This window comes from Tauraco erythrolophus, chromosome 2 (genome assembly GCF_009769465.1).
Source record: "Tauraco erythrolophus isolate bTauEry1 chromosome 2, bTauEry1.pri, whole genome shotgun sequence".
Taxonomy (NCBI): Eukaryota; Metazoa; Chordata; class Aves; order Musophagiformes; family Musophagidae; genus Tauraco; species Tauraco erythrolophus.
The window spans coordinates 70,963,440-70,977,365 of NC_141466.1; the positions used below are offsets into that span (position 1 = coordinate 70,963,440).

A 13,926-nucleotide genomic window follows, 5' to 3' on the forward strand; every position below is an offset into this window, starting at 1 on the left:
AGCTCCCTGCTCCCATACGCAAACTGGGACTTGAAAGTTCAGTCGGGTTCCTCCTGATTTTGTACACAAGAGTTGCGAGCTAGGGTAAGGTAGGGGGAAGCGGGAGTGCCCAGTGTAAAGACCTGGACTCACCAAGGAACTTCAGCAGGTGAGTTGGCCCAGCAAAACACAAGTCACATCACCAAGGAAGGGGCTGGGTACGAACTGAAGGACCTGGTTGAGCCAGGACCTGAGCTGGTCTTTACGCAAAGCTCCCAGGATGCAAAAGGATGAAACAAAACGCTCCAGAGGAGCTCAAGCTATGTGTGCGAGCTGTTAGTTTGCAAGGTTGGCTCTGCTCTCATCAGAAAACCAAACATGATGGTGAAGGCCAAGCACAGATGCTCACGCTGCTGCCGTGGCATGCTACACACAGATGTTAGTCTGCCCAGGTTCTCTTCCTCCTCCTCTTAGCCAGAAGCATCAGTGGGGGACACCATTGTGCTCCTTCCAACGGAGATACCACAGCACCTTCAAGTATTTAGAATCATAGAACCGTTTGGGTTGGAAGGGACCTTAAAGATCATCTAGTTCCAACCCACCTTTCCAGATAGAAAGGTCGTGCAAACCTAAGGCATCCGTCCTTCAGCAGCGATCTCAGCCCAGTACAGTTGGACAGACGCTGCCCAAACAGACGGGAAAGCCGTGACGGCATTTCCCCCCAGTCTGCTCCCAATTAACGAGTGGCGTTGGAAGGCATACTGCGGCCAAGCAAACAGGTCTGCAGATGCAGCAACGCTTCCGGATGAGAAATTTTCCAAAGATAATTCCTTTTTAAACAAGCAGTTAAATTGAATGAGCTTTCTCAGCCAGTCACCAAGCCAGCAGAAAAAGGACGTTACGCCACTGGAACTGGCTGCAGAGATCAAAGCCAGCTACTTATTCTACAACAAAGCTGAAGGAAAGGATTAGTCACCGCCGAAAGCCACAGGAGCCGGCGTTGGCACTGAACCCAGCTAAATTGCTCAGAAATGCCTACGAGCACACACCACCTAACCCCGGAGGAAGAGGAGAAAGCAAACTGCCGCAGGGCTTTTCCAGCCCTGGCTCTGGCACTGAAGGACCTGCACGCACGCAGAAAAGAAAGAGGAGTTGGAAGGTCAGGCTGTAATTTCTTAGAACATAAGCACAGGTTGTGAAAATATTGTTTTGGGCTGAATAAGGTTTAGCCCCAAACATGGGAAGCCCTTTTGCAGCTCAGCTGAGTTCACAGGCAACGCTCCACGCACGATACCAGCAGCCCAGGCAAAGCCCTCGGGCTTCCACAATAACACAACTGAAAGCCAGTTGTTACCGGGAAAGCAGGAGAGATGTTACACCAGCTTAAAACAAAGCAAAACCATAACACAACTGGATAGTCCTGATCCAACTCAACGCCCCCCAGCAACAAACCTCTACATCAGGTCAGTACAAAATCTCAATTAGCATCTAACAAGGATAAAACTCACTCTTCCTTTGCCTCCAACATACCCAGCCCAGCAGGCTCAGATGGTGCCAGCCCTCAGCCCGTGCATCTGAAGTGACGAATTTGAGACTGGTAATGTCAGCAGCCGGTTGAGCTGTGGCGCAAAGGGCTCAGGACAGAAAAAAAAATAAAATAAATAAAGGCAACATTGCTTGGAAATCACTCTTCAAGGCTCAAACATCCCTGTAAAGAGGTGAAGTGTTTGTCCCCATGAAGCTGTCTGTCTTCGAAAAACCTTTCACTCGTGTTGCTTGGATCTCTGGGGCCTTTGGCACGCAGCGATGGCTGCGGCTGGCAACACCGTACTAAGCCCTCGCAGCTCGAAAGCAGCGGTTCCTCTCTCTGGCTGGTAAAATCTATACTTAAAACAAGATGCTTCCTCCTTACGCTACTAACGGTGCTGTTTAACATCTTTGTTGGTGACATGGACAGTGGGATCGAGTGCACCCTCAGCAAGTTTGCTGACAACACCAAGTTGTGTGGTGTGGTGGACAGGCTGGAGGGAAGGGATGCCATCCAGAGGGACCTTGACAGGCTGGAGAGGTGGGCCTGCGAGAACCTCGTGAAGTTCAGTAACGCTAAGTGCAAGGTCCTGCACATGGGTCAGGGCAATCCCAAGCACAAGTACAGGCTGGGCGGGGAATGGATTGAGAGCAGCCCTGAGGAGAAGGACTTGGGGGTGCTGGTTGATGAGAAGCTCAACATGAGTCAGCAATGTGCGCTGGCAGCCCAGAAAGCCAACCATGTCCTGGGCTGCATCCAAAGCAGCGTGGGCAGCAGGTCAAAGGAGGGGATTCTGCCCCTCTGCTCTGCTCTCGTGAGACCCCACCTGCAGTGCTGCATTCAGCTCTGGGGTCCCCAAAAACAGAAGGACATGGAGCTGCTGGAGCGGGTCCAGAGGAGGCCAGAAAGACAAGCTGAGGGCTGGAGCACCTCTCCTGTGAAGAGAGGCTGAGAGAGTTGGGGTTGTTCAGCCTGGAGAAGGGAAGGCTCCGGGGAGACCTTCCAGCAGCCTTCCAGTACCTAGAGGGGCTACAAGAAAGCTGGAGAAGAGCTTTGGACAAGGGCATGTAGTGACAGGACAAGGGGCAATGGCTTTAAACTGAAAGAGGGAAGATTTTGATGAGATCTAAGGAAGAAATGGGCAGGGACACCTTCCACTACACCAGGTTGCTCAAAGCCTCATCCAATGTGGCCTTGAACACTTTCAGGGATGGAGCAGCCACAACTTCTCTAGGCAACCTGTTCCGTGCCTCACCACTCTCATTGTAAAATGTCTTCCTTAGATTTCATCAAAATCTCCCCTCTTTCAGTGTAAAACCATCACCTGTACACTATTTAGAAGTCCTGAGCATGGAGATGCTGAAAGGGGAAGCTGGAAGTCTCTATCTCAAGTTCGAGCCGGATCTGCTCCTTAATGACTCCTCCTTTATTCTGCTGCTGGAAATCTTTCCAAGATTAACATGCATGCACAGGCAGCGTGAGAGCAGCAGCCAGGTATCACCTCCCCACTCAAACCCTACTGCAGCCTCTTCCACCTGTTCAGAGAAGAGATTTAATCCAAATTCCTTTCCCCTTTTCTTCCTGGTAAGCACGGAATTAGCAGTGGCACTCACTGGTGAGGTGCAAGCAGCACCACGCCCGGGGGATTCAGCAACCGCAGCAACGCTGCGTCCAGGAGGGCTCTCGCCCTTGCTGCAAGGGAGTGGAGCTCAACCGCTGGCAGGGCTTGGTGGTCTGGGCAGTTTTTAATTCCTTGAGTATATCGTGACTTTGCCAGATGCTGTAGACCACTTGAATGACGTACCTTGAGGGGTGCATCAGTGCTGCGTAAATGCTGCAGGGAGGCGCTCAGAAGTTAAGCGGTGGTTGCAATGTCATGGTTGGCGCTGGTAGGGTCACACTCTCCAGGTTCTTCTGTCTGGGGAAGTTCTCCTAATGCAGCACTAGAGACACAACCACTTGCAGAAAGCAAGTTTTTAAGCTTGCACAAACAAAACTTCTCACTTCCAACCTTTGTTTTTTGCTGCGATACTATTTAACACGAGATGGGAGCAATTTTTGCTGCTCAACCCCAGCACCAAGGTGCTTTAAATTAGAGGGTAATCTACCTACATCTGTTCCAGGGGCAGCCTTGAACGACTACACACACAGCTTTACATTAAATTATATTTGTGCCCAGTCACTTTGAGCTCAGTTCAAGGCCAGAATATTTTATCAGACTCCTGTGCAGCTGAGGAATCTTACTGATTTTTTAGTAAATTATGCCGTCACAAGAGATCTATATCTAAGTTAAAGTTTTAAAAAATCAAATACATTCTGTAGCCCTGTTTATCTCATTATCCGTGAAAGATTCAAAGATCCAACACAGCTTCATGCTTTGCTCTTGATTAACCTTTTGGCCCAGGACATGCTACACACGTTGCTGCGTCTCATTTTGCTGCGATTTACTTCAATAACCTTCTGGCGTCGGGTGCTTTGATCATGGATCGTGCTGACGCACGTGTGCTGTTCCTCGCAGTCCAACGGTGCTTGGACCCACTGCAATTGCGAGGGGGAGGCACCCAAATCTGCACCTGTCTGCTTCTCTTTCCCTCAACCTTCCTCCGTCTACCTCTGTGCTTTGGGACTTGAACGCAGGGCCGTTCCTTGCACCCCGATGTTACTGGGAACGTATTTGTTATACAGAGATACAGCACTGCTTCAAGATCTGACAGAATTGGATATTCCCCATCAAAAGACACTTTTTTCCCCCGAAAGGAAATCAGATTCACAGCTCTGCAGTTTCTTTCCACATCAGCAGTCGTAAGGGCTTGGGTTTCTTGCCAACCTCACATATCCACCTGCCTCTTCCCCTGGCTACCACATCTCACGTTTCAGCCACCGAGGCTCAAATGGAGCTTCATCTCTACTCCCCAAGTTCTTGTTGCCCTTTTCCACAGCGTGTCTTAGGATCTGTTGCTGTTTGATGAAGCCCAGGTAAGTTTTTCTATCATTACCGCACTAAACCACCCATACAGATGAATACTACAGACTCCCAATGTGATTTAAACACCCATTCTGGATGTGGACTTAGCAACGAGCACTTTTGTGGGATGGTTGCCCTGAGGCTGCAATGGGTTAAGCCTCTCATGAGAGATGTCAGAAGACTTGGGCTCTTTTAAAAAATGGGATTTAAGAAAATGGGAAGAAAGCATACTTAGTATCAGACCAACACGCTCCTTCGGAAAGGACCCTGGAAGAAGCTCACTGTGCTCCAGTCGTTTGCTGCCACTTGGCCATGAGCACAGTGTTACCATCCACAATCCCAAAGCAGGTAGGAGACAACTTCCTCCTCTTGAACTGGTACAGAACATCCTCCCCACCATACAAACTCCAGCACGTGGCTTGAAGGTGACACACAGCAACTCGTGCATGTCAAAGTCCCCCAAAAAGGAGCCAGTGGGCCTCCAACACAATAGATGTGCAGATGAGAGCAGAGTAAAAAAAGGCATTAACTTCCATCAATAGAAACATATTTTTCTTTCCCAAATAACACCCATTAGCAACTCCAAGGAGAACAATCCCCACTCTTCCAGCTCTGAAGGAGTACACAGATTTTCAGCAGACACAATGCAAAGATTTTGCAGAATTCAGGCATTCAACAGGACTAATGTGAAAGATTATTTTGCAATTATCCAAGCAATTTTCTCTCCTCATTGTCCCTGGACCATAAGGGTTTTTAAATGTGAGCAGACGGATTTATTCATCACAATAATAATAAAACGAAATATTAAATCAATGAATCTCTTTGCATGAAGCATAAAGCTCAACATTGCTATTAAGCTTCGTAGCGTCCTGTCACATAAACCACACGCAGTTTGCGTACTTAAGTACCATCTCCCTCTTTTATTTTTCCCTTCCCTAATTTGTAAGGCATTATCCTTTCATTTGTCCTCTGAGCACGACCAGATTCAGATAACACATTGTTGCTTCTTGTTAGTGGCTCTGTACTTGTGCTCTCTTTAGGAAAGCACGTGGGGATTTCTATTTAATATTGACTGGTGACAATGCCTAGTGCAGAAAGTTATGCTGGGATGACAAAGAAGTTCTAAAATACATAAATAAGCAATAATTTAGGGAGAATTAACACTTTAGAAGCAACACTGTCAATACACAAGTGAGCAGCCAGGCATGAAAATGAACGTTGGTCTTTGAAGGTGTCGCTTCTGCAGTTTGGCTGGGGAAAAAACCCAATCAACCCAAACCTAAGCAAAACTCAATTGCTCAACCTTTGGAAGGTCTTACGGTCATGCTGGCCTTGGCTTCTACTTCCTTTTCTGCCACTCCTTGTAATATAAAGTGATAAACTATTTTTGAGGCCTGGGCAGTAGGCACAGCTTCAGCAGGTCCCTCTTTTGTTTCTATAAAAGATTTATCTGGTAAAGTGCAGAAGCAGTCACTAGTTAGGTACTTATAAGGTGTCAACTGTCCTCGCAGTGCAACACTTAAGAGCATAAGCAAGATACCTTGATGTAGAGGAAGGTGTCCCTGCCATGGGTTGGAACTAGATGATCTTTGAGGTCCCTTCCAGCCCAAATCATTCTATGATTCTACGATTCTGTAAGATTTTCAATAAACAAGAATCTCTAGCTTTAAGCCTCAAGATTCATATGAGGGCTCCATAGAAGCAATAATTGTTTCCTGAGTGCTAAACACCTGACACCTCTGAAGGTCCCATGTTTTTATAATTTAGGCTCTCCTCCGTAACAGCTCCTGTATTTCACAACCCAAAGGTCACCAAACGAATTCTCTCATGACAGCAGTTCATCTCATCTAAGTTCACATAACCAGAGAGCACAGCCGTCCGCCTCTAAACATCAGCCTCTCTTCAAAACCGATGGAGAGAATCAGGTGTTTCTAGAGCACCAGTCACAGCATTCTCATGCAAACACCTAAAATGGGTCAGATGAATCACACCTGTAACCTCCCTGGTTTTCTCTGCTGATAAAGTGTCCAGCTCAGGTACAGACATCTACAACCACATGAGATGAATGCCGTCCTAGATGACTTAAGCTGAGCTGACATGCTACAGAAGAGCTACAGCCAAACTTTAATGCAAAACCCCACCAGGAAGCGAGACCGTAGTAGTTACATCTTTCTTACCACGATTGGGACGCCAATGTCTGGCCACAAGAGATCCTCAGAAGGAAGCTTGGGAGAGTTCCACACTACCACAACTTTATTTAAGTACGGGAGACCATTGAGCCTTTCTAGGGAGTTCATCAACACTTCCTCCCGCTCGTAAGTCAACATCACTACTGTGAACTGCTCCCGGGGGACGTTGCCACCCAAAGCAGCCTGGAACTCCTTGCCAGAGCCACCTGCTCCTCCACCAATTGGTCGAAATCCAGTCCCAGACCCCAAAAATTTTGCTTCTGATGGTAAAACAGGGTCAAAGGGAGTGTAGGGGAAGAGGTGGAAAGGCCCCGGAGCCGAATTCCAATTCCTGTAGATGTCCATTGCAGTGAGGGTGAAATTGCGGAGATACTTGGGAGATGCATAGGGTGGTTCTGTTTCCACAGGCCCCAAGTCCAGGTCACCGTTGTCTGCCATATTGGGGTCTGTACCAGCAGCTTTGCCAGACCGGTGGGGAATCTCCACAGCAGTTTCTTCTCGGATAGGAGCAGCCGGGATTTGGATTCGAGTCCTTATGATAGCTAAGACTGTGCTGAACACGTTGTCAGAGGTGGAGAAGTAAGTCTCCCACAAGAAGCGGCCCTGCCTCCTCATGGCAAGGAGATCGTTGTCAGAAATGCTTCTCAGAAGAAAGTGCACTTCTGTGATACGTGGCTTTGGTATGATTAAGGCTGCCTCGTTCCACCGGATCACATCATTATAGGGTAGCTGAACTTGCTCTCCGAGAACCACTGGGATGGCTCCAACTTCCAGAGCCTCAAACAGTCTCATGGCACACCCGGCGGAGATCACTAAATGGGTGTCCCCTGGGGTGATTATCAGTGCAAAAGTAGATAGCTTCAGTAGCTCTAGTCTGTCATCCCTTTCTCCACACAGAGCCCACTCAGTGGGCAGACTTGCCTTAGGCTGGTTCTTACACGTGAACTCCACCAAAACAAAGTCCAACTTGCTGTCCTGAACAGCCTTCAAGGTGGTGATGATCCGATCGTCGTAGTCAGCTGGGGCATTGCCTTCTATTTCCTCTTCGAAAGAGCGAACCTCTTGCAAGCTCGATCTGAGAGACTCGATCTTCTCCCCCTGGAAACTAAACAGATATTTACGCTTGACTGGCACCTGGGGCGGGATTTCTAGGAAGTTGGGTTCAGACATTGCATGGACCAGAGGTGATACCACAATATCAAACCCCGGTCGATACTGCACATCGTAAAAGGTGGACTGGGCAATCATGGCACGCCCCGTGCTGATATTGTAAATGAAGTTCTGAGTTTCTGATTTCCTTGATAAATTGATGATGAGATGGTTGTGTCCATCAGTCCTCCAATATGGCAAAGAGTGCAACTGTTGCTCTAGTTCAGTAGGTTTTGGCATTACAGGCTCTTGCATTTCCCCCACTAAAATTATATACACACAAGCAATATTTGCATTTTCAGTAACATAAACGTTAGTTCTGACAGTTGCCTCAAAGGCTTGTTTAATTAAAGGGTCTAAGGAACTACCAAAAGGGTAATCGTCACTGTTGTAGACATAGACTGGAAAGCCAGATGTCAATGGGCAGCGCGAGTAGTCAAAGCAGTTGTGTAGCCTGCAGTTCCGATTGGATTTTGGCAGGGGGAAGGTCGCATCGTCTTTGTCTGGCAGCAGCCGGATGGGCAAGGAGAGCTTGGGCTGGTTCTGAGCCATAAGCTCTTTGTAGGAATGCTCAGTCTGGCTGATGACGTTCTTCAGCTGCAGCAGGTCCTGCTTGGCATTTTCAATGCTCTTTTTGCAGGCCTCGATCTTCAAGTTGAGCTTGGCGATCTCACTGTTGAGCTCCTGCCGCTTGGCCTCCAGCTGGAGCAGCTCCTCGCTGACTGACTCGCGGATGCGGCACAGGTCTTGCACATGCTTTACCTCGCACAGTTCGTTGCCGGTCCGAGGGCCAAAGATGCGCTTGCCGGCATCGTCTGCGTCGTCGATGGTGGTTAGGTAGTAGTGGGCAATGAGGGGAAAGAAGACGAGGATAATGAAGAGGGTGAAACTAAGCCAGGTGAGCCGGATCCGATTGGACCATCTCAACATCCACGGCTGGCCTCCATTCCCCACTCCCCCATTCCGCAACATCGTATATCCAGTCATGAGTTCAAAAATCACTGCGCACCCAATCACGTTGGATCAGTAGCCATAACCAAAAGAGTTTTTACAGCGAGTCTCTCAAAAAAAACACGTCACTGTGCCTGCTTAACAAGAAGCCAATAGAAGGGGAATTTCATCTTCTTGTTGCGTTGATGGCTTCTCTACAGTCGTTTTGCTGCAGGCGCAACTTTTGATCCCTTTAGACTCAATCATTGACCTTCTCACCCACCCCCCAGCCCACCCTTGGTCTGCAGGAAACCGTTGCTGGAAGAGTCACAGCGTTGTCATGGTGATTCAAAGTCTCAATCGGCAGAAGAAAAACACAATGGGACCAAGCCAAACTCTACCGCTGCTCTCAACATCCTGCATTAACATCCAATGAATATTCAGAGGCACCAGCCATTGTGGAGAAGGAGCCAGAAGAGACTCATACGAATGTCAGTCTCTCTCATCGCTGCTGCGCGGCTGATGCTCTGCCATTCCTACAAGAGAACAATCATATATTCAGACAAGGCAAATAAAACAACCCCTTATGACCTAAGATATTGCTAGTTTTAAAAAGCAACTGTCCTCTCTGCAAAAGAACAACCTTTGTACATGTCTAACACCTCCAGGGTTAATACCAGTAAACCTGAGAAAGTGCTGGGATTCATTAGATGCGGACACATGGCTTTCTCCAGGCACTCTGCTTTTCATTAGGGTTGCATGCTCCAGTGGCCAGATCCGAAAAATCACCGTCTCTGGATCTAGCTTCCTATTTCTGCCTCTGCCACTGTCTTGCCGTATAACTTTGCAGAAGCTACTCAACATCTGCAAGGCCTTGTCTTCTCATGTACAAAACAGAGATATTAATGTACACCTGCTCTCTCTACTCACCTTTTAATGGCACATTGTGATCCTGGGACACAGCAGCGCTGTGAATTTGTACTGCATAACTGAGTGTAATCACTATTGTTCTGGTCTAGTGACTAGAGCTGATGAGGAATTTTTAGATGAAGTGTTTTGCTCTCATTTCCTGCTGGAAAATTTTCATTCATTGCAAGAGAAAGTTTAAAGGGAACGTACTCATGTTGGTTACAATTACCTCCGCTAGCTGGCTGCGTACGAGAGAGAATTTCTTGTCAAAACTGGAAAAGTCTACACTGTACATCAAAGCAAAGATGTCGAATTCAGAATCCTTTGGGTACTGCACCACTCAGGTGGTACTAGCATGCTTAGACATGCCCTTCTGCTTCAAAAGCTCTGCCATGGCACTGAACGCCCACCTAGCATAGGCATAAAAATCAAGGAGGTAGCAAATTCAGCTCCGAGTCTTTGGTCTCTGTCAACAGATTTAAATCTAGGCCAGATGAATACAATGCCACTAGAAACTCCCCCTTCCCTTTTATTAGCATCCTCCAAGGTACGTATGTTTCTGGGATATTCTTTCATACACTGGACTTCCCTCCATCACTGATGAATCTAGTGTTAAGCAGCATCGACTCTCACACAGCCTCAAGAGAAGCTTATTCATTTCCGCTTCAATTTTTAATTAGAGGAAAGTCATCTACACTGGTGACAGTCATTTTTCACTAAATCTATTTAATACTCCTCTCATCTACTCATCAAGAATTAGCAGAAAGAAGCCAGGGAAGCAAATCTCAGCTAAAACTGAGATCTGGAAACGGGCCAAAGCAAAACAGCGGTTCACCTTAAAGAAGCAGAGAGAAGTCAGGAATAATTTTCAGCGTAGTACACAAGCGCATGTCAGAAAAAATAAAGGGAAGATTTGATTTTAACCAGGAAAAATCACAATGAAAGGGGAAACAAGTGGAGGAATAAAGCACAATTATTAGGCCTATTTTGTTACAAGGGCATTTGTTGTCAGTAACTTAATATCCCACGATTAAATGGGAATGCCCCCCAACCTGATCTGCAACTGGGAGTTGCACAACAGTGAGGACGCTTAAAATTAAGACAGATTTAAAATTCATAACATTGTCTGGCAAACAGCACTGGTCTAAATCTCAGAAATCCAGGAGAATGAAAGGGCTAAAAAGTCAGGAAAAGGCTAAATCAGCTTTCTCAGACCTTGGCAGCACAGTCGCTGCGGGCAGATGGGGGAGGCTTTGGCTCTGCTGGCAGGACATTTTAATACTATTCTCTGTACACCAACTTGCATTTGCTCAGGCTGGGAGAGAAGTTGGTGATGAATATAAATCCCCAGTGCTTCTGCTCGGAGCTCTCAGTCAAGCACACGGAGCACTGGCAATAGCAGAACACTTGCGTGGTGCCTCTGGGATCGCCACTGCACAACAGAAGGGTTTTAGCAGGCAGCAGTGTACAAGCCAGGTGGCTGAAGGCAAAAATAAATAATAAAAAGAAGCTTTTAAGGTCTATTTTTCTTTATTTTTCTCCTCTTTTTTAAACTCTCCCCAGGAAATGAAGCTCACACTGTCACTGTTCGTGTACACGCACCAGTCGGCCAGTCTCTGCTATGTGAACCTGGTGTTGTATGGTCTGTGAAGATCCTACAATTCCTACTAGTTTTCTGCAAACAGCTGGCCAAGAGATGGGAGCTGCCCTACTAACCCTTTTCCCAAGGGGAAACCCAAAGCGTACGCTTGCTGGAACACCAGTGAGTCTAAAAACCAGCTTAACTTTAAGGCGTAAGTGGGAAAACAAAGCTGCTGGTTTTTTGCTTGAAGGTGCCATGCAGTAAATGTGGTCAAACCCTTCAAGGTGCTGAGATGACATAGAAATGGGATCATAAACACGGTGAAGAAAGAATGAAGCAGGGTGTGGATGTGCTGCTTTGGACTGGTCAGAGAAAACTGCAGCCCCACAGGCAGTGAACGCAGTCCAAAAGGTTATCAGCTGAGAATGCATCCAAATCTTGTTCCTTTGTAGTTGCTTTGCCCATTTATGAGCCCTAAAGTGTGATGAAATGGCAAACTGAACTCCCTAAAATGGCAACTGGGGTCCTTGAAAAGCTAAATCCATCGCCCCACACATGATCCTCTGCAGCTGTTCTGCCACCTAATCCTTCCAGTGGCTCCTCTGGTCCTTCCATTCAGTTGACACAGGACAAACTTTATCGTCCTGACCTAAAAACGTGGGCTGTGAATCGAAAAAAAAATTCTGTACGCTCAGAAACCTGAAGCTGACCAACTAACTCTGCCACTAGCTTGGAAAAGACTGCTCGGGAAAGACCAGAGCAGGCTAGGGAGGGATTTAAAATGCAACACATGTGGCTTGGGATCATTTAAAAGTATGCACTGTCAGTATGAAATATGTGCTGGCGATAAAGCAAGCACTTAGACACACTCTCAGATTCTTCTTCATTATTAAGACTTTATTCCTCATCAACTCGATAGAGCCTGAGGTTGTAACACATTGTTATTAGGACTTCAAAATAAAGCAAAGTAAAAACCCAATCTGTGGTTTTGCTAAGAGAGACTTCAGTACTGTATTTAAGGGCAATAAGCAGCCCTGGGGAAAAAGGCTGCTGACTTCCACAGATCCCAAAAAGAAGAGTGGGAGGAGAAGAAATGGGTTAGTTGCTGGGCTCTCCAGCCAACTCGTTTCTCTCACTCCCGAGTGCTATTTAGTCCTTTCAACTGATGGAACCCCACACTGAGAAACTCTTGTTAACATTATAACACAACGTTGCTGCCTGATAGACCTAATTGCACACATACACACACACACACACAAAAAAAAAAGCTCTTGGGAAATCAGAAGCTCAATAATTACCAGAGCTTCTTCCCAAATGCCAATTTGACAGACTTCTCAGGCATGACAGCTCTGCACGCTGCAGCTCCTTCTCCCACGGCATAGGGCAGCGAGACTAAATTGCTGCTCGGGCATCTTGCCACATCTTAGCTCAAATCCCAGGGTGCACAAATTTGGTGGCCTTTTACAATGAGATTACAGCGTTGGAGGATAAGGGAAGAGCAACTGACATCTACCTGGACTTGTCCAAAGCACTTGACACTGTCCCGCGTGAAATCTTTGTCTCTAAATTGGAGAGACATGGATTTGATGGATGGATCACTTGGTGGATAAGGAATTGGCTGGACGGTCGCACTCAAAGAGTTGTGGTCAACGGTTCAATGTCCAAGTGGAGGCCAGTGACGAGTGGTGTTCCTCAGGGGTCAGTACTGGGGCCAGTGCTATTTAACATCTTTGTCGGTGACATGGGCAGTGGGATCAAGTGCACCCTCAGCAAGTTTGCAGATGACACCAAGCTGTGTGGTGTTGTGGACACGCTGGAGGGAAGGGATGCCATCCAGAGGGACCTCGACAGGCTTGAGAGGTGGGCCTGAGAGAACCTCATGAAGTTCAACAAGGCCAAGTGCAAGGTCCTGCACACGGGTCAGGGCAATCCCAAGCACAAGTACAGGCTGGGCGGAGAATGGATTGAGAGCAGCCCTGAGGAAAAGGACTTGGGGGTGCTGGCTGAGGAGAAGCTCAACATGAGTTGGCAATGTGCACTGGCAGCCCAGAAAGCCAACCGTGTCCTGGGCTGCATCCAAAGCAGCATGGGCAGCAGGTCGAGGGAAGGAATTCTGCCCCTCTGCTCTGCTCTCGTGAGACCCCCCTGCAGTTCTGTGTTCAGCTCTGGATCCCCAACATCAGAAGGACATGGAGCTGTTGGAGCAGGTCCAGAGGAGGCCACAAAGATGATCCAAAGGCTGGAGCACCTCTCTGTGAAGACAGGCTGAGTTGTGGTTGTTCAGCTTGGAGAAGAGAAGGCTCCAGGGAGAACTTCCAGCAGCCTTCCAGGACCTAAAAGGCCTACAAGAAAGCTGAAGAGGGACTTTTGACAAGGGCGTGTAGTGACAGGACAAGGGGCAATGGCTTTAAACTGAAAGAAGAGAGATTTCTATGAGATCTAAGGAAGAAATTCTTCCCTCTGAGGGTGGTGAGGCACTGGACCAGGTTGCCCAGAGAAGCTGTGGCTGTCCCATCCCTGGAAGTGTTCAAGGCCAGGTTGGATGGGGCTTTGAGCAACCTGGTGTAGTGGAAGGTGTCCTTGCCCATGGCAGGTGGGTTGGAGCTAAATCATCTTGAAGATCCCTTCCAAACCAAATCATTCTATGTTTCTATGATTCCCAGCTTTCCTCAACTCCACAGTGGGTGCTCCCTGT

At 47.6% G+C, this 13,926-nt stretch overlaps 1 protein-coding gene across 2 annotated transcripts in view; it reads right to left on the reverse strand.

Annotated features, from left to right (window-relative positions):
* The window catches only part of EXTL3 (exostosin like glycosyltransferase 3), a 137,353-nt gene that overhangs the window by 25,949 nt on the left and 97,478 nt on the right, over positions 1–13,926 (reverse strand). For both annotated transcript variants that reach the window (XM_086624328.1, XM_086624320.1), the window contains one exon: positions 6,650–9,276. In XM_086624328.1, the coding sequence (XP_086480454.1) occupies positions 6,650–8,797 (2,148 nt within the window). In that variant the 5' untranslated portion in view covers positions 8,798–9,276. The remainder of the gene's footprint in view (positions 1–6,649; positions 9,277–13,926) is intronic.